This window comes from Patella vulgata, chromosome 1 (assembly GCF_932274485.2).
Source record: "Patella vulgata chromosome 1, xgPatVulg1.2, whole genome shotgun sequence".
NCBI lineage: Eukaryota > Metazoa > Mollusca > Gastropoda > Patellidae > Patella > Patella vulgata.
The window spans coordinates 4,180,992-4,202,103 of record NC_065879.2 but is presented as its reverse complement, the minus strand read 5'-3'; the positions used below and the strand labels follow the sequence as shown (position 1 = coordinate 4,202,103).

Here is a 21,112-nt window from a genome sequence, read left to right as displayed (position 1 = left end):
ATGCACGTTCTGGATAGTGTCTGTATTTTATGTTGTTTAATCGTCTTGTGCAAGACATTGCGTAATATATAGATATAGCACTCGTACAATATTAATATATTACTTGTATGTCTCGCACTTGACCATTAAACTATACATAGTGAACTTCACTTTCATGCAGTAAATAAGCATACATGTTTTATAGCGAGAGACAATGGTTTTACGGATATAACATAGGTACACACTTTAGTACAAAGTTACATTTTTCAATGGCCACTACCAGCCGATTTACATAAAATCACACTTTTTAATAATACAAACTATAATACTAATTATTTTAAAATTGAATATAAATTTTGCATTCAATAAAAGCATGGTAAAATGGTTGATATTCCTGGATAAGTACTGTAAAAGAATCTGTAATAATACATATTCTCTATATGCATATATTATCACTGTAACCCAGGTATCATTTAATCTTGTGTATCTAGCACTAATTTCTTTCACATTCCTTTAATATCAAATCTTTGTTTAAAAATTTGTAAAAATTGTTTAAAATCACCATAAATCATTTAATTTGTACTTCTGTCCAGTTTAAAGTTGACCATTCAATTTTGATAATGAGTGTTCAATTTACAAGTGTTTAATTTCTCAATCACTGTTAAAAAATAAACAACCCAATTGATTAATGATGTATAATGATTAACTTTTGAACAGTGGTCAGGAAATTAAATACTTGTAAATTGGACACTCATTATCAAAATTAATCAGTCAGCTTTAAACTGGAGACAAGTACAAATTAGATGATTTTGGTTGATTTTAAACGATTTTTACAAATTTTTAAACAAAGATTTGATATTAAACGAATGTGAAAGAAATTAGTGCTAGATACACAAGATTAAATGATACCTGGGGCTGACCTTAAAAATATCTTTGTTTCGCCTAACGCGACCGACTAACTAAAACCACCCCCGACTTAAATTATTTTATTGCACTTTTCCGCAATCTTTTTATTTTATTTTGTGTGTCAACCTGAAATATATCACAAGAGTTATTTCCCTTTACTATGGCTACTTAGGGGTAATTGGGTTTGATTCATTATTGAAACTGGTTGATCAAGACAAAAGCGTCATAGGTGTCGCTTCTCAACAAAATGGTTGCAGCTGAAAGCACGTCCATTCTCACGAAATGATTCTGCCTCTATGTCTGTGGGGCGTCGTTTTAAACATGACGACGATATTTTCAATATCCGTTTTCGAGAAAAATAAAGGCACAACCCGCACGATCGTTAAAAACGTGTTGAGGGAGTTTCAAACGTGAGTGTGTCGCAATTTGTGTGCGAGTCGTGCATCAAAGATCAAGAAAAATCCCGATGTCATTGATTTGTTTGCCAATAAAAGAAGACGAATGTTTGCACCCGGAAAATTATCAAGCTGTCAAATTAGCTCTTAAAAAAAAAAATCTGAAAAATAAACCCGACCTACCGACCCTTCTCCTCGATTGTGGGTTGGGTTTGGTGAAACAAAGATATTTTTAAGGTCAGCCTGGGTTACAGTGTATAGACCATATATAAAAAAATATTCTTCTTCTCAGACAAAATCCTGTCTCATTTGAAAGATAACGCTAGATAGCACATATGACGTCATATGTGGATAGAGGGTTAGGGTTAGGACCTACAGATTTTTAATAAAATCTTGGGATGTAAACTGGGCTAGCACTAACCCTAACCCTGGACCAAACCTAACCCTTACTCTACCCTAATGCACCATGAACATACGACATCATATGTGCAGGACAGTCTCTGATCTACCTTTCTCCCACTTTAAAAGGGCGCATGACATGTTTTTATTTCATTTCGTTTTTATAGTTCAAAGTTTCGTTTTAGTTGTCTTTACTACACTTGGATCTGGAAGACTTGTTATTTAACTTGTGTTTTGCTTGAAATGAGGGGTCGGCCAATCAAATGGTCTGTCGAATCGAGTGTTTGACCTTTTTTGGCCGGAACTGTGGGTAATCCACTAGTAATATCAATGCTGATTGGTTAATCAAATGTCTGACGTCATAGGTCAAAAGTCGGTCTTTTGACCCCTGAAGTGAACCCCCACTATAACTGGCCAGATCTTCATGTAGTAGAGGCCATCGAAAGTATAAAAAACGAAACGAAATATAGATCTGTATTTTGATCAGATTGATAAATGATATTGGATAACCAAACATTCCTATAAACAAGAATTTGATTTGTATATATAGTCAAGTAGTGATCAATCTGACTAAAATACAAATCTGACCAGTTGTTTTGGGAGGTCGCGTCAGAGGTCATACGAGCGATTTTTAACCTATGATGTCAGACATTCGATTAACCAATCAGCATTGATGTTTCTAGAGGATTACCCACAGTTCCGTGCACATCACACCAAAAGCTCGCCGTAACAGACCATTTCATTGGCTGATCCCTTACATCATCCAGAACATGTCAATGATAACAACTCTTCAAGATCCTAGTGTAGTAACGACAAGTAAAACGAAATTTTGAACTAAAAAAAAAACGAAACGAATTAGGATCTGTGTTTTAGTCAGATTGAGTAGTGATTCTATGACAAAATAAAAATTGTTTATTTTAAGAACTGTCTGAGAACTAGAATAATTTTTTGTAGGCCATAGTAATAACAGATTTTTAATCACTCATTTCTAGAGTATCATTATCCATAGTCTCCCATTTTCGTGATACATCTTTAAAAGTATTCAGTGTACTTAAGGAATTTGAAGCCGCACTCTGCACGTTCTTCTGCTGATGAAACCAGTTTCGCGAACGCCACACTTTAATAAAATTATCGTCACTGACACTAACTAACATTTCTGGATCAATTGGATTAAAGGCTACAGAATTAACCACATCCTGGTGTTGAAATTTATTTAAACATATTCCATAATGTCTGTCCCAGATATAACCATGTTTGTCTTCAGCTCCACTGAAATAAACAACATTCAGATAAGTTCATTTAATGTTTGGGGGGTTGGATAGCCAAATGGCTAAACCCCTATCTTATGCTCAGTTCCCACTGTCGTGTGATGCGTTACGACAGGATTGTCCACGATAGGTTCAGATACATTTCGTTACGATCAACACGATTGCTACAACTAACCTCAATATATGATAAGACCTGATAGATTCACCACGATTACCCCGCGATTAAAACCACGATTTCAATCGTAGCACGAATCATGATAGTGGGAACCTAGCATTAGATGTTGGGATTGGGAGGAACAAGAGTAAAATCTAAAATTTGAACAAGGACACAAATATTTTAATATTTTTACCTTGAAACATATTCATCACTAACATCCAAAAAGATGAAGAAACATTCATCATTAGCTGTGTATGCTTTATGTGATTTTAACATGGTACCAACTTCTATCATTCTCTCTAGATCTATAACATGTATATCTATCTCTTGGGCTAATGGTGGTGGTTCTAAAGGCTTTTCTATTCTATAATTTCTCGGCCACGGACGACAGTTAACATATAGAAATCTGAAATATGAAGTTAACAATTTATATGCTTCTTAAAGTCATTAATTTTAAGTATGGAATGTCAAACAGAGAGAGAGAGAGATGGAGGGGGGTTTAACGTCCACTCGACACAAAAACTAGGTCATTTTGGGACTAACATATGGTTCAATTCTATTTCAATTATAGGGGTCTTTCGCAGTGGGAGACCACAAGAGGACCCGGAGAAAACCAACGATGCAACCCTACTCAATGTCACGTACAACCGGGGAATTCAAACCATGGCAGTTGACTAAATGACAGACCTTATGATACCACACATACGCGCTAACCATTCGGCCATCCAATCCCCTGTTGTTAGACTATCATACCTGTCAACTTACCTCTGATCTGGAGATAAACACATACCAATAATATGGCCACCCATTTCAAATGTATGATCTACTTTATCATAGGTGCGATCTAATCCCTGATTATTATCCGATACGCTAGGTAATATACGATTACCGCGACTGTCTTTCATCTTTTTAGCCGTACCTAATGCTGGTATTCTCTTAATACCTATTTGATGAGGTGTGTAAGCTTCAGATCCTAGCGTAAATATCAATAACTTGTCACACAGGTAATGATCAGAATCAAATAATCGTGCGTCACTCATATTAAATTTATCACAATAGATTGAATCGGGAGTCGATTGATTTTCGGTTATAATATTTTCACTACTACATGAACATTCGTCAATTTCAATGTCCAAATCATTTTCTTTGTTAATAGTTTTTCTAATTTCATTAAATGTGTCTGGTTTTATCTTTTGTCCGTCTATTTCGCTCATCCTTTCTACGGCTTGACGATATTCAGTTTTATATTCTATGGTTCCGTTCAACATGGTTTTGATGACATCTATCAATGGCTCATTATCGGCATCATGGGGTTCTGCCAAAAGTTTACTATCCTCTCGACACAAATCTCTCTGGTTGGTATTTTCATTAAGACGATTAAAATCTTCGCTATCCATACTATCGTTCATACAGCTTGGAGCAGTACTTAAATAATATTTAGTTTTGCACATAGAACACTCATTGACGTGTTGAAACATTATTTTACGCTGTTTTAAGAAGAATCTCTGCTGTTCACTATAGCAGTTGGCTATCATTATAGTTCGAATAGAGCTGGCATTCTGATTATGAAATTTAAACAGTCGCATCACCACAGACTCATCTTCTGTCTCTATCGCTTGAGATGCCTGAAAGCAAAAATCAAAACTATATGTTTACAAAATGACTCAGGATACTCGACTGATATCGGTGATCACGTCCATTAACCATGACAAATTTGTGACTAGTATTCAAGTTAACCAGAAAAATATTGTCACGTACAAGCTAGTTGACTCAATGACAGACCTTATGATACAGCGCACGCGCTAACCATTCGGCCATCCAACCCCCCAAATATGTTTGATGAATATACATGGTAGTCAAATCGAAGCAACATGTATAAAAGAAGATTTAAATGACAATCATAGTGATTTGTTGACAATTACTGAAACCTGCTTGTCATAAATGAACCAGCCACCAGCTGTTAATTATTACTTGTCTATAAATAATTGCCTTATATATTTGGTCCTATTCTTGTTTGAAAACGTAATTTTTCTTCCTTAAGTATATGTTATGGTTTATTGCTATATATAGTTCATATCAGAGTTGTTTCCCCTGGGATATTCTGTCTATCACCTTCTTAGACCATCTCATTGACCGAATTCGAATTGCAAATCTTTTAAAAATTCTTCAAACTCATCTGATTAAAATTTTAGAATTTCTAGGATGTATATTGAAAATTCCATTTACTTGCTTATTTACCACCAGTTTCAAAGACTGGCAAGTATGATGACAATGACAGCCCTGGTTCTGACACATAATTTGAATAAAATAAATGTACTATTATCACAGAATGGTACTTATGTTGGATCTGGACATTGTTATAAACTATATTTCTACCTGTATTTTAACCTAATGTCATATTAATACTAATAAAATAAAGGCAAGCTTATAAAATTCCAATTTGATTAAAACACAGATCCTATTTCGTTTTGTTTTTTTATAGTTCAAAATTTTGTTTTACTTGTCTTTACTACACTAGGATCTGGAAGAGTTGTTATATAACCCACGTTCTACGGTCTGTTACGGTGAGTTTTTGGCATGAGGTGCACAGAACTTTGGTTAAACCACTAGAAACATCAACGCTGATTGATTAATCAGTGTCTGATGTCATAGGGTCTAAAGCTGCTCGTATGACACCTGACATGACCTTCCACTGCAACTGGTCGAATCTTCATGTAGTGTAGGCCGTCGAAAGTATAAAAAAAAACAACAAATGAAATATAGATCTTTATTTTATGATCAGTAGTGGAATACCGCGTTTTATCAGTGAAATAAAAGTGTTATTCCACTGGCTAGCAGTAGTCCATGTTGTTTTTACCTAAAATGATTGTAAAATCATAAAATAAATAGAACATTTGTCGTTTTGTCGTGAATAACATATTTTATTTCATCTCTAAGCAAGAAAACGTTTATATTTTCACTCATGCTACGCATTCGTGAAAATATCAGTTTTCTTGCTTCTCGATGAAATAAAATATGTTATTCACGACAAAACGACAAATATCCTCTATGTACTTTAATCAGACTGATAAAATTCTAAAATTAATTTTAAAAAAACTATCTATTAGACATAATATACATTTCTGTCATAACATGTAATTTTAGAAATTTGTTTATTATCAAATGTGTGATAAGTTAAATTTCTAAAAATGGAATTAGGTGATATCATGACAAAAATGAACTAGTTGTACATGTCTATAGATAGTTCTTACCAGTACCATATTTAGCCAGAGGGCGGAGCAGGAATTGAGATCACCTGTCCAATAAAGACTACCAGATAATAAATGAGTATCATTATACCATGTACCAAATACATCATATGGCTTGTTAATCATTCTACACTGTAGTTCAAAATTATCTGGAAGAAAAGAAATTGAATGAGGGTGATAATCAAAGATTATGTGGCATAGTGAAAAAAAAAACCAACACTTTTTCTAGAAAACTAAAAAAACAACACTTTTTCTAGAAAATTAAAAAAACAACAGTTTTTCTAGAAAACTCAAAAAACAAAAGTTTTTCTAGTAAACTAAAAAACAACACTTTTTCTAGAAAACTCAAAACTTTTTCTAGAAAACTCAAAAAACAAAACTTTTCTCGAAAACTCAAAAAACAACTCTTTTTCTCGAAAACTCAAAAAACAACACTTTTTCTGAAAATCTTGAACTTTGATTCAAAACTTTTTTTTAGGAATTGTGAAATTCACATGTTCACGTTTACAAAGATAAAGAAATAAAATGAAATAGGGTTTAACCAGATATGTTAATACGGAATTATTAAACTTGACTTCACAAAAACACATCAACACTTTTCTTCATCTCCGAAATCTAAGTGGAATGAATGAAATGGATGGCAAAGGGTATGTCTTCATTTTCCACAACAACTGATTCCACTTCTGCCGAGAAAGTTCATCCAGATTTTCCGGCGTGGTTCCCCCTTGTCAGTGATGCAGGACGGAGGGCCTGACAAGGACAGCTGTCTAGTCCTTCGGATGAGACGAAAAACCGAGGTCCCGTGTATACATTGGAATGCACGTAAAATATCCCTTTGCAGTTGGAATACGATATAAGAGTAGGCGATATTGCCGCTGCCCAAGCAAAATTTCCCTCATAGCCCGTCTTCATTAGCCCAGCATAGGAGCAGAACAGTAGGACGTTAAACCCCATTTCATTTCATTTCATTTTGATTCCACTTCTCATTTGTTTGCAAAGTTCACAGAGCTAAAAACAATTGCTATAAATGTCTTCCATGCTATGTATCGGCTAAAACTAAATTTTATGAATAACTGGCATATATATGATTTGAATAAAAGTAATTCCAATTCCAATTTTCATTTCGATGGAATTTTGACTTAAGAGAGAAAGAGAAATGGGGTTTAACTTAAAATCGACACAAAATAAAAAAAACATGAAAAGGGTTTAACGTCCACTCGACACAAAATAAAATGAAATGAAATGGGATTTAACGTCCTACTGTTTTGCTCCGAACTGGGCTAATGAAGATGGGCATATGCCATACAGTGTGCTTTGAGGGAAATTTTGCCCGGACAGCGGCACTATGGCCTACTCTTATATCGATTTCCAACTGTCAAGGAATCTTTTACGTGCACGCCAATGTGTACACGGGACCTCGTCCCATCCATACGACAAGACAGCTGTCCTTGTCAGGCCCTCCATCCTGCATCACAAGGGGTGGAACCACGCCGAAAAATCTGGATGAACTTTCTCGGCCAATGCAGGGATCGAACATTTGACCTCCAGTCTAGCGAACCAGCGTCTTACCCACTTAACCACCATGACCCCACGCAGCATAATAACTGTTATGTTAGTTAGAAATAAAAGTTTATATTTACCATGTATACTAAATACAGCTATTTCTCCTGACGTACTACTTTCTCCAAAATGAACACCCGACACCAATAATAAACTATCAGACATATTAAACTGAGAGAATTGAGTATACTTCCAATGAAACTCCTTCATATCATATTGAAACTGTAATTTACACGGGTGTTCAGATGTCCAAACCTAAATAATAAGAATAACAGAAATTAGAACAATAAAAGTACTACAAAATGAAAATCATGTTGGAAAAATATCATTCTTAGTTTAGTACTTCATGGAAAGGCTTCTTCGTTTCATGGCCATAAAACTGTGTGTAAATCTAATGTCAATCTCATGATAACATTAGACCCTAGACCGTCCACAAAGATTTTTCAAAGGGATCAAGGGCCATAACTAAAACAGTAATTATTGGAAATCACTGAAAATCAAGAGGCTTCTTCTTTTCATGACCATAAACACTATGTATAAACGTAAAGTCAATCGGATAATAATTGTATAGCCTCTATAAAATCTGATTAAAATTCAGTCCGAGATTTATCCATCTGTTACAGTATTTTTAAGAGTTACATACCTTAAATGTGCCATCTTTAGAGCATGTAGCAAACAGTAGACCATTATGAGAGAAACTAACGTGTAAAACTTGATCTTTATGATGCTGTATATTCTGACTTTCTCTAGCAGGTGTATGATAAATTAATCTTTTATATTCATTCTTCCAGTAACACTTTCCTGGTGCAATGGTTATTGATTTCTTAATCTAAAATTAAAAATAAATAACACCTATCAATATCACACACCAATACCTGAATCTAGATAAATACCTGTGTTCAGGTAAACAGAACATCTGGTAAAATATTGTAACTAGCAGTTGCCATGCCAGATATGTCCACATTTTGCAAGAGATGGATAGAGAACAAGCTAAAGCAAAGATAGGTTGCCAGGCAACGAAACATACGCCCACAGCAGCTAAATCGTCCGGGCAGTCAACAAGTGTTGTCCCATATTTTTACTTCTTTCAGTAATCAAACATTTATAATACACTAAAATCTGATTAAGAGTAACAACTCATGAAGTAATTATCAGAAAATCATTAGAATTTGTTTGGTTTTTATAAAGTTCTGCCCCATGCTAACGTTTAGTATACAAAACTTTTAATATCTTGGATTTAGCTGTTCAAGTCATAAAAATTCATTGAAAATCAATATTCTTGTTCGTCTCAAGCTCTTAAACTCTGTGTATCAATCTGAAGTCAACTCTGGCAGTAATTATCGGAAATCGCTGAAAACCAATAGGCTTCTTCGTCTCATGACCTTAAACACTGTGTATAAATTTGAAGTCAATCGGATATTAACTTTGGCCTTTAGAGCGTCCACAAGATTTTTTGAAGTGATCAAGGGCCATAACTCTGGCAGTAATTATCGAAAATCGCTGAAATTGAATAGACGTCTTTGTCTCATGACCTTAAACACTGTGTATAAATTTAAAGTCAATCGGATATTAACTTTAGCCTCTAGAGCGTCCACAAGATTTTTCAAAGTGATCAAGGGCCATAACTCTGGCAGTAAATATCGGAAATCACTGAAAATCAATAGGATTCATCGTCTCATGACTTTAAACACTGTGTATAAATTTAAAGTCAATCTTATATTAACTTTGGCCTTTAGAGCGTCCACAAGATTTTTTGAAATGATCAAGGGCCATAACTCTGGCAGTAATTATCGGAAATCACTGAAAATCAATAGGCTTCTTCGTTTCATGGCCTTAAACACTGTACATAAATTTAAAGTCAATCGGATATTAACTTTAGCCACTAGAGCGTCCACAAGCAATTGTGGACGCCGGACGGACGGACGGACGGCGGGACGGGGGCGACGACAATATACGACCACATTTCAATGTGGGCGTATAAAAACGTGATGTGTCGTACAATCAGAGGCCATAATCCAGGAAGTTATGGTCTGAAATGAGCAAATATCACAAGGAACTGAGCTCTTTGGGATATAAACATATACTTTAAGTTTCATCAAAATCGGACAACAATTGTGACGTCTAGAGGGTCCACAAGCTGAAAATGTGATTTTTCGTACAATCAGGGGTCAAAACCAATTGCTTGTGGACGCCGGACGGACGGACGGACGGCGGGACGGGGGCGACGACAATATACGACCACATTTCAATGTGGGCGTATAAAAACGTGATGTGTCGTACAATCAGAGGCCATAATCCAGGAAGTTATGGTCTGAAATGAGCAAATATCACAAGGAACTGAGCTCTTTGGGATATAAACATATACTTTAAGTTTCATCAAAATCGGACAACAATTGTGACGTCTAGAGGGTCCACAAGCTGAAAATGTGATTTTTCGTACAATCAGGCGTCAAAACCAATGACGCTACAGTGCGATACAGGCTAATTTGGGAGTTAAACCTATATTTCAAGTTTCGTCAAAATCAGATAAAAATTGTGACCTGTAGATTGTCCACAAACAAATTGTGAACGGACATCCGGACGAATAGGGGCAACGACAATATACATCCACATGAAAATGTGGGCATATAGAAAGGCCCCAAAATATGCTTAATTGGAATTTGCATGTAAAGATTACATCTTGCAGCTCATTCGACAATATTCAAACCACCCACAATTAGTTACTTTCCATATTGAACAAAGATCCACAACAAACTATTGCACATGTATCTTAAATTATTAGTAAATGAACTTATAATGTTTGAAATTAATGGGGTTTAACATCCCTCTTTTCTTCATCAACTAGGCTTTCGTTCGTTCCTAGTGTTTTCCGTCCACTTCCACCAAGGAACATATCGTAGACAAGTCAACTGAGATAATGAAGACAGGCATATATACTATGCACTTCAGTGTGTTATTAGAAAAGTTCCAATTGTCTATTTTTCTTTCACTGACAAGAGGAAATCAAGCAGGCATATTCTGATGAACTTTCTCAGCCAACCATGAAGATGGCCGAATGTTCATAAGGTCTATAATTGATTCAACTGGCATGGTTTCGATTCTACGGTTGTACGTGACAAGGAGTAGGGTCGCCTGTCCAATCTCGTGTGTTTTCTCAGAGTCCTTCAGTTTCCTCCCACTGCTAAAGACCCCTACGAGCAAGCGAATTATTGAAATAAAATTGAACCATGTGTTACTCCCGAAATGACCTAGTTTGTGTCGAGTGGACATTAAACCCTATTTCTCTCTCTCCCTCCTTTCTTTGATAATGAATTAAAAATAGGATTTTACCTTCCAATCTCGCTGAAAAATATCTCTCCATAAAAAATCATCTAATGATACACGATGCCATGTTTTACATATCACAGCTACATGTGTCAGATCTTTTATAGACAAGTTAGAGAATATATTTAATAATATATTATCTGGAAACTCTTTTATACTTCTACCATTCTCCCGTTCTTCCATCTTATTACTCTAATTACATAGTCAATATAACTTCTCTCTTTAATAACTACAATAATAGATAATACCACAATTACATAGTCAATATAACTTCTCTCTTTAATAACTACAATAATAGATAATACCACAATTACATAGTCAATATAACTTCTGTATTAACTATAATAAATAAATAATACTACAGTTACATAGTCAATATAACTTCTGTATTAACTATAATAATAAAAAATACTACAGTTACAGTCAATATAACTTCTCTTTTAAAGAGAGAGAGAGAAATGGGGTTTAACGTCCACTCGACACAAACTAGGTCATTTTGGGACTAACATATGGTTTAATTTTATTTCCATAATTCGCTTGCGCGTAGGGGTCTTTAGCAGTGGGAGGAAACTGGAGGACCCGGAGAAAACCCACGAGGTTGGACAGACGACTCTACTCCTTGTCACGTACAACGGGGGATTCGAAACCACGCCAGTTGACTCAATGACAGGCTTTATGATACAGCGCGCACGTGCTAAACATTCGGCCATCCACCCCCCCAACTTCTCTTTTAAAGTTGCATTATGGAAAACTAGCAGGATACCCGGCTTCGCTCGGGAGTCATAACTCCGAAACCGGAAGTGGTAGACTAACGCCACCTGGCCTATGTTACTTCCCGGACCGAGCTATCCTTATACCCCAAATTTCAGACTCGGGGCAGACATAATGTAGCCGCCAACCCCAAACAGACAGACAGACAAACAGACAAACAACAGTCACAAATATATATATAGATTAGATGACAGGCGACCGACCCTATTCCATGTCACGTAAACCGGGGAATCGAAACCATGCCAATTGACTCAATGACAGCCCTCACAATACAGCGTGCACATGCTAACCATTCGACCATCTAACCCCCTTGTACCTCAACAGACAACAAAAGTGACTTATTGAAGATTAGTTGCTGCAAACTGGGGGGTTGGATGGCCGAATGGTTAGCAAGTTCGCATTGTATCATAAGGTCTGTTATTGAGTCAATTGGCATGGTTTTGATTCCACGTTTGTATGTGGCAAGGAGTAGGGACGGCTGTCAAAACTCTTCAGTTTCTCTGGGTCCTCCGGTTTGCTTCTATTGCTAAAGTCACCTACGCGCAAGTGAATTATTGAAATAAAATTGAACAATGTGTTAGTCCCCAAATGACCTACATTGCGTCGAGTGGACGTTAAACCCCATTTCTCTCCCTCTCTCTTGCTGATAACTAAATAAGTTGTCTCATTAAATAAAGTTGTTTTTTATTATTATACTAGTTTCAGAAATAATATCATGAATGGATATACCATTACTTACATCATGAATACGTTGGGTTAATATTTGTATTGTATTGCTTTCTACATTGTTTCTTTCATTTCACTTCTCTAAGACATACTGTACAATAATCTGAAATAAAACACTTTTAAATGAAAATTGGGATCTTATGCATTTTAACAAGAACGATATGGACCAGGAACCGAACATGGCATCCTTTTAAAGAATCAAAGTCTATCAATCGATCGCAATCCTTGAATTGTCAGAGTAAAAAGGCTTTTTTTTTTAAAAGGGTGTTGCCCTTAAAAAGAACAACAACAAGATGAGCAGCACTGAGGAAACAATCAAAAATAACTCTAACTCTGTTTCCACAATTGCCGTACAAAAACATTGATTATACGCACATACAGCCTACAAAAAAGAGCTAAATCTGTAATATTTGGGACCTAGAAATATAATAATGTAATATGAATGTATATAAACTGATTAACATTTAATCGTTTCTGTTTTTACAGTAATTTCTAATCAGTTATGTTCGGCGAAATAAGTCAGAAGTCTCAATCGAATGACAATCTTTAGCATCTGGTTATTTCAATCTACACCGATAGTATTTATTGTGCATGCTCTCCAGATAAGAATATGTCGTCACCGTTTGGACATAACTTGTGGAATAGGTCTAGACTCGTTCTTCGAGACCCTTGTTACCTGAAACGCATTATGGTAGGCCTACACTATTAGTGTGTACCAATGGTAAAATGTTTAATTTGTCTTAAATATTGGATATCAGAAGGCCATCTTTTCCCCGTAAGATCCCAACATAAATGTTGATTTAAAATATTTAAATTGACAAATAATTCCTGTTTTCAATGTCGAAGGCTTTGGACGATAGGCCTATTGAGTTAGACTTATAATTAGCTACCTTTTAATATAGGGGTATACCGTTTTTAGAAAAATATTGATAATAATGTCAAGGTATTTGATGTGATACTGATACCGATAGATCTATTTTAATAACTTAAAATTATATATTATATTAGGAATCGGAATAAATTGCCCATAGCCTGGAAAAAATATAATATTACGACGAGGATAATTATGACGAGGGTTCTTTTGCTGAATGAAAACCTTTCATTGCGCTATAATTACTTTGGAAATGGAAACAGTATTGTGAGGTTTCTTCTGCAAAAATGTCTAACTTAAAAGTTTTAATGCAATGAACAAAACTGTCAAAAGTCGATCTATTTTTTTGTTATTACCGGAAGTTTATGGGACTAAAGTCGTGATTATCCAGCAAGATATCAACCCAAGAATTGTCTCATTCGGCCCACCAATTTATTGTGATTAAAATTTTAGCCAAAGAAGATAACCGAGAACTCCCGAGTGCCATTGACTGTTATCTAGACACAGCAAGACTGTTAAATGACAAAGAAAAATGATAAAGGTGGATTTATAAGAAGGTTTGGGGTTCAATCAATTCCCAAAATTAGTCCTTTGGATAAAATAGTTTTAATTGTATGAAAAGCTCTTTGTTTCTATTATTGGAGTTATCTCCCATTGACTGTATAGACAAAGATTACTTTAAGATTATTATAAGACTTGGTACTCTTAAAAAAATAGTTTTAATATATATAATATTAAAAATTATTTTTATTATTGGACCATAGATATACAATGTCCGTCAATTTTACAGCATCCCTGAGAACACTTCCCACCCCCTCGTTGGTCTGAGCTCGTTACGGCCTTGCCCGAAACGTTTTAACTTTTTAGGCCCAAATTAACCCGATCGATCTATGATTAATCTAAAGCCACCAAATGACAATGTTTGTTAGCTAATAAATTTAATGAAGTAATAGTCGAAAAAATTTTATTAAGTGTCAAAAAGTTCATCAGAATATTATAAATATAGTAGAAGGCCTACATATTATCAACATAAATGAATGAATGAAATGAAATAAGGGTTTAACAGGCCCACTTTTCAGTTAATGAAGACGGACATAGGCCTATGTCATGCAGTGTAGGCCTACTATGAGGGCAATTTTGCCAGGAAAGCAACTGAATTCCAAATCTCAAAGTTTCTTTTACGTACACGCCAATTAACGTGTACACGGGACCCCAGATTTTCGTCCCATCCAATCGACTAGATTAGATTTGAAAATAAGAAGGTAATTCCCTGAGCCCCCATTCGGGCCAGAATCGGGGCCCCCATTTCAACCCCTTGCTATTGCACCAAAAAAGGGCCCCATGGCTAATTCGTCTTGAACGCTCTGATATGAGATTTATACGTTTGTAGTGCCGCCAGTTCGTTAGGAAATCAGAGATCATTAATACATTATTGTCCGACATATAGAGACAACTAAAATGTTAAATTGCATGATATTTTATTGTCTTTTATGTTCGCAAGTTTTGTTTTGTATTTTTATATATTATGTACCATTTATGTGGGTTTTATACTGTTTTGGTCATGTGATTTTATACTTTGTACGTTTTGTTTCGAAATGAAATGAAATGGGGTTTAACGTCTTACTTCGAACTGGGCTAATGAAGACGGGCATGTGCCATACAGTGTGCTATGAGGGAAATTTTTGCCCGGACAGCGGCACTACTTCCTATTCTTATATCGAATTCCAACGCCAATGTGTACACGTGACCTCGGTTTTTCGTTCCATCCGAACGACTAGACAGCTGCCCTGCATCACTGACAATTAAGGTGGAACCTCGCTGGAAAATCTGGATGAACTTTCTCGGCCAATGCAGGGATCGAACACCCGACCTCCACGCTAGCGAGCCAGCGTCTTACCCACTGTGACCCCGTTTTGTTTCGAACTTTCATATATGTACCATGTATGCAGGTTTTATACTGTCTATTTATATGAGTGCTCTGAATTTATGGCTGTCCATTTGTACTCGTCCAATTTTTTTACACTTGTATTTAATACTTTGTATATGCTGTCATCAAAGGACGTTTCGATGCAATACAATTCTATTCTATTCTATATCCCAGGTACTCCAAGATTTCACAGGACGCAACAAATAAAAGAAACTTTCAGTATGTAACTCAAACGACAACATGACGCTGCAATCTGTTTCACAGAGGTTATAATGAGAAAGTCTCTAAACGGCCTAGCTGACGCTATATATATATAGCAAAGATTCCTAACTGGGGGGGGGGGGATCACGTGGGTAAGTGGGTAAGACGCTGGCTCGCTAGCCTGGAGGTCGGGGGTTCGATCCCTGCATTGGCCGCGAAAGTTCACAAAGATTTTCCGGCGTGGTTTCCCCTTGTCAGTGATGCACGATGGAGGGCCTGACAAGGACAGCTGTCTAGTCGTTCGGATGGGACTAAAAACCGAAGTCCCGTGTACACATTGGCGTGCACGTAAAAGATCTCTTGACAGATGGAATTCGATATAAGAGTAGGCCGTAGCGCCGCTGCCCGGACAAAATTTCCTAGCTGTATGGCGTATGCCCGTCTTCATTAGCCCAGGTTAGGAGCAGAACAGTAGGACGTTAAACCCCATTTCATTTCATTTCATTTCATTTCCTAACTTGGGGTAGTATATATCTACGAAAACAAAATCTGACTATCAAAGGGGTAAATTTAGCCTACTGGTTCTGGATTTGTAAATATTATTTCCAATTATAATTTGAAAATAATTATCTGAAACTGAGAAGAAAATAATTGAAATAAACTTAATATTAAAAACAGTATTTCAAAATCTCTCCTTTCATGTAGGATATACATATATATATGTTTTTATCAGAAATCTTGAAAACCTATTAAAGAGTGATAAACAATTTTCTTCTTCCGTTTAAATAATGTTTTGGTGAAAGTTCTGCTCGCATTCTATGAAACTGCGTAATAGTTAACCGTTATCAGACTAAACTGTCGCTGTAATTTATCTAATAGTTCTAGAAACTAAACATTATAAACATTAACGCATGTTCTTGCAGAAAATATACGTATACGTTAGTTCAATGAGGAAAATATATAGACTAGATTTTACCAGAGAAGCGAGTCAAGAACTGGAACTACAGATTCTAGATGCTGAATCGAGGTGTATTTTAAAATTTTATGTCCTTAAATAAAGGAATTAGCAACTTCAAATGGATTTTGTAAAAAAGAAAAAAAAAGGTTTACTTAGTTTATATATGGAACTTTAACGTTCCTGGAACTGGATAATCGAAAAGAAGTATATCTTTGACATAGCCCACGCCACCCGGTGTGGATAAGAGGATATTAGGTTTCTAGTTGACCCCCACCCTATATCTTATCTAATAATACAAACGGCGACCTTTACCCTAACTGCGACGGTGCTCTGGTTTTTACCGAGACTATAAGATTTCACGACCCGGTCAGCTGATTTCTTCTGGCGCTGTTACTCACCACAGCATCAACTTGAAAAATCGTCTCTGATGCAGTTTTCTTAAATATAAGAAAAAAATGCAAAAACGCACAGTTTGCGGATATATTTTGTTTTTGGCATCGACTGCAGTATACTGCACCCCTGTTGAAGATGTAACAGCATGCCATGTGGGAAATATACCCGTTCAGGAAAACTTGGATTTGAGAAAGGTAAACAAATTTTTTATACCATTCAAATATATCAACATAATAATAATGCCTTATTACCCAACTGTATGGTATATACACGAGTATTGTAAAGCATACAGTACCAATTACAATACAATAATAAACATCATAGAATAAGGTTTACAGACTTTTCTAAAAGTATATTATTATTATTATTATTATTATTATATTAATAATGCTTGTAAGGTATATATATTAGGCTTTACGTAGCAAATGGTATTTAATGTCTATTTTTAACGTGTAATTGCCACTGTCAGGGCAAGATTTCGCTTATAGCACGTTGTATGGCGCATGCCCGTCTTCATTAGACCAGTCAGAGCAGAACAGGACGTTAAACCCCATTTTATTTGATTTCTTATATAAATATGGATAGACTCGTATTAACCAGTGCTCACTGCTGGGTTCCATTAATTGTTTTCAGTCAGCTGTTCGACAGAAATTATGAGATTTTTATAAAATATGAAAAGAATCTTGATTAGTATAAGAATAAACGAAAAGTATTTGAAAAAATTGAGGAGTATTAATTTTCAAAATGTAGTGAAACGATGAATTTAAACCAAATTTATGAGTATATATATGTTTGTCCGTTCCTAAGCTCGTCTTGCTATGTCCCAATCTGTTTCACAGAAGATTATGAAGCGAATATGCATTGCTGATCAGCGTGGCTATGTCCCTCGTCATTATCCCTTCAAAATGTACGAGATTTCAGCTGAGAAAATAAAAGTTCATTTCAGTTATGATTCCTCAAATGTACGATACTCGTTTGTAGTGGTTGCAGCCAGTTTAAGGCGAGTGGATGGCCGAATGGTTAGCACGTGAGCGCTGTATCATAAAGTCTGTCAATGAGTCAACTGGCGCGGTTTCGATTCCCCGGTTGTACGTGACAAGGAGTAGGGTCGCGCAAGCGAATTATTGAAATAAAATTGAACCATATGTTAGTCCCGAAATGACCTAGTTTGTGTCTCTCTCAGCCAATTTAATGATAAGAAAGTGAACTTTGGAGATAAAAGAACCGTTAGAAATATCAAATTACCGTTATAATTTGTCTAAGTTCACATACCAAAAACACTTGTATGGCACCCTTTCCTTTAAACAATGACTTATATTTTCATACATGACGACAACAGGTGTTATTGGCGTGAACCTTGTGGCATGATTTTAGATCCAAACATTATTTACCACTCAAGGATATAAATCCAAATTTGCGTCACTGAAAAGCGCGATTTAGGGAAATACAAAATATATACATAGCTGCTTAGTATAAAATAAAAATTTCAACAGTTTATAATACATTATACAAGAGCTAAATCTGTCTATTGCAGGTCTTTCTTTAGGCCTGAAATGTTTTCTAAATTATTAATTAGACATTAATTAACTTACCAAGGCCATAATCAACCCTCGATGGCATCGGATTTCTCCGATATTAAATAGATTAAAACAATTCAGCCATATTTTGATTTAAGCTAAAAATGGAGGAAAGAAGATTTGGTTCCGAACAACCAAGACGGTGGTTGAAATTATTGCACACGTCTTGTCAAACCTTCAAAGGCTAATATGAAATGAAATTTTCAAATTATTCATTTTACATTATCTATTTTCGAACTATTATAGCAAGAATGGCCAGCTCTTTAACTAAATCTTAACTAAATCTTTTAAAAAGAAAGATTTTATAAGTTGGTATTTATTATTTTTTTTAAATTCAACAATGAAACGAAAGATGAATAAAGATGACAGTGGAAATAGATATTTTAAGTTTCCATATTGGTCTGGTCATAACTCCCCAAATTCCAAGTCTTATAAGTGCTCGAGGCCCAAAACATGTTCGAATTACGCGTGTGTTTTTTTTTTTAAACCGAAGCCGGGATAACATAATTAACGACGTTACGCAATTCTCAAAATCCTTCTACCCCCGGGACGTAACTAGCTCGAAGCAACAAAGAGGGACAGGAAGTGTTCTCAGGGGGTGCTGTAAAATTGACGGGCAATGTACATCTATTATTTTTATGGTGGAAATTTTTTTTTTTTTTACAGGGGGGGCCCCCCTAGGTACGGGCCTGTCCAACCCGGTACTCTTTCAAATTTGGCCGTTTCATTTGCAAACGTAAACCCACTTTTATAATACGCCAATACCATGTCCTGTAAAGTCTGGGAATGCCCCTTTAAACACTTTATTAACAAGTACTATGTTTCTCTGACTTAAACATGCATTATCCCAGAGCTAAATCTGCCTATTTCAGGTCTTTCTTTAGGCCTGAAATATTATATAAACTATTAATTAGACATTTATTAATAAAACAGACCATAACCAACTCTCGATGGCATCGAATACTCGAGATTTTAACTAAATAAGAACGGTTCGCCATTTAAAAATTTAAATTAAAAATGGGAAAGCGTGGGTAAGTCTCGAACCTGGTTACCACAATGCACACATATTGTCAAAACTGAGAGAGAGAGAAATGGGGTTTAACGTCCACTCGACACAAACTAGGTCATTTCGGGACTAACATATGGTTTAATTTTATTTCAATAATTCGCTTGCGCGTAGACCGGAGGACCCGGAGAAAACCCACGAGGTTGGACAGGCGACCCTACTCCTTGTCACGTACAACCGGGGATTCGAAACCACGCCAGTCGACTCAATGACAGACTTTATGATACAGCGCGCGCACGCTAACCATTCAGCCATCCAACCCCCCATTGTCAAAACTACAAACAGTGATAACTTGGCTCAGAATAAAGTAATTTGAATGAAATTTTCAATATTTTCATTTTATATTATCTATTTTTCAGCCATTATATTATAGCAAGAATGGCCAGCTCTTTAACTAAATCTTACATAATGTATCTTTACATATATACTATTCAAAAAAAGTAGGGGATATTTGATTTTTAAGTGTTATTAAAGTCACCTAATGAAACTGACGAAGAAACAAATGACAAAATGAAATGAAGTTCACATTCATCGATTTTTTCCAAATGATCGTTAGACTAAGTAAGGCACAGACTGACCATTATAAGGGTAAAATGATACCCGGGGTCAAACAGCAAAGTTACCACAGCATCACAACCAAGTCAGTAACGGGTAAATCCTCCTCTGTTTGCCAAACAAGCATTGATCCGACGTGGCATACTCCTAATGAGACGTCTAAGGTCATTTTGGTCCAGATTGTCCCATTCCTGTTGCAACGCAGCAGCAAGTTCTTGGACATTGGCAGGACGTTGTTGACGTTGACGTAACCTCTGTCCAAGCATGTCCCAGACATGCTCGATGGGGGAGAGGTCGGGACTCAGTGCTGGCCAAGGTAATGTGGTGATGTTCTGTTGTTGGAGGTAACCTGTAACGATCCTGGCCCTGTGACATCTTGCGTTGTCATCCTGGAAGATGAAACGGCGGCCATGACGTCGTGCGAACGGCACAACATGGACTGCCAAGATGTTGTCCCGGTAGTACTGGCCTGTAACACGCCCTGCAACAACATGTAAAGCCGTTCTTCCAGCAACAGTGATGCCTCCCCACACCATAACAGAACCACCCCCAAATTGATCATGCCTGATGACGTTAACGTCTTGGAAGCGCTCGTTTCGACGACGCCACACCCTCCTACGTCTGTCCAAAAAATCAACAGTGAACCTTGACTCATCTGAAAACATCACATTGCTCCAGCGTCGATTATCCCAGTGTTGACGATCCCTACACCAACGACGTCTTGCCTGAATGTGATGATCTCTCAAACAAGGGATCACGCGAGGACGTCGGGCGCGAAGGTGACCCCTATGCAGTCGATTCCGAATCGTCTGGCCACTCACTCTCACACCA

At 36.3% G+C, this 21,112-nt stretch overlaps 1 protein-coding gene across 2 annotated transcripts; it reads right to left on the bottom strand.

Annotated features, from left to right (window-relative positions):
- Nucleotides 1-860: 860 nt before the first annotated feature.
- LOC126808482 (F-box/WD repeat-containing protein 5) lies at nucleotides 861-12,836 on the bottom strand. 2 transcript variants are annotated; one of them, XM_050533222.2, is made up of 8 exons: nucleotides 12,747-12,836; nucleotides 11,243-11,465; nucleotides 8,556-8,741; nucleotides 7,993-8,167; nucleotides 6,356-6,501; nucleotides 3,870-4,729; nucleotides 3,298-3,510; nucleotides 861-2,948 (listed from the first exon to the last, which is right to left on the bottom strand). In XM_050533222.2, exons 2-8 carry the CDS (start codon nucleotides 11,417-11,419, stop codon nucleotides 2,654-2,656), a joined length of 2,052 nt encoding a protein of 683 aa, XP_050389179.1. In that variant the 5' UTR covers nucleotides 11,420-11,465; nucleotides 12,747-12,836; the 3' UTR covers nucleotides 861-2,653. The 2 variants fall into 2 exon arrangements, with proteins under 2 accessions (XP_050389179.1, XP_050389180.1); XM_050533223.2 differs by having other exon boundaries at nucleotides 6,362-6,501.
- Between the last annotated feature and the right edge of the window lie 8,276 nt (nucleotides 12,837-21,112).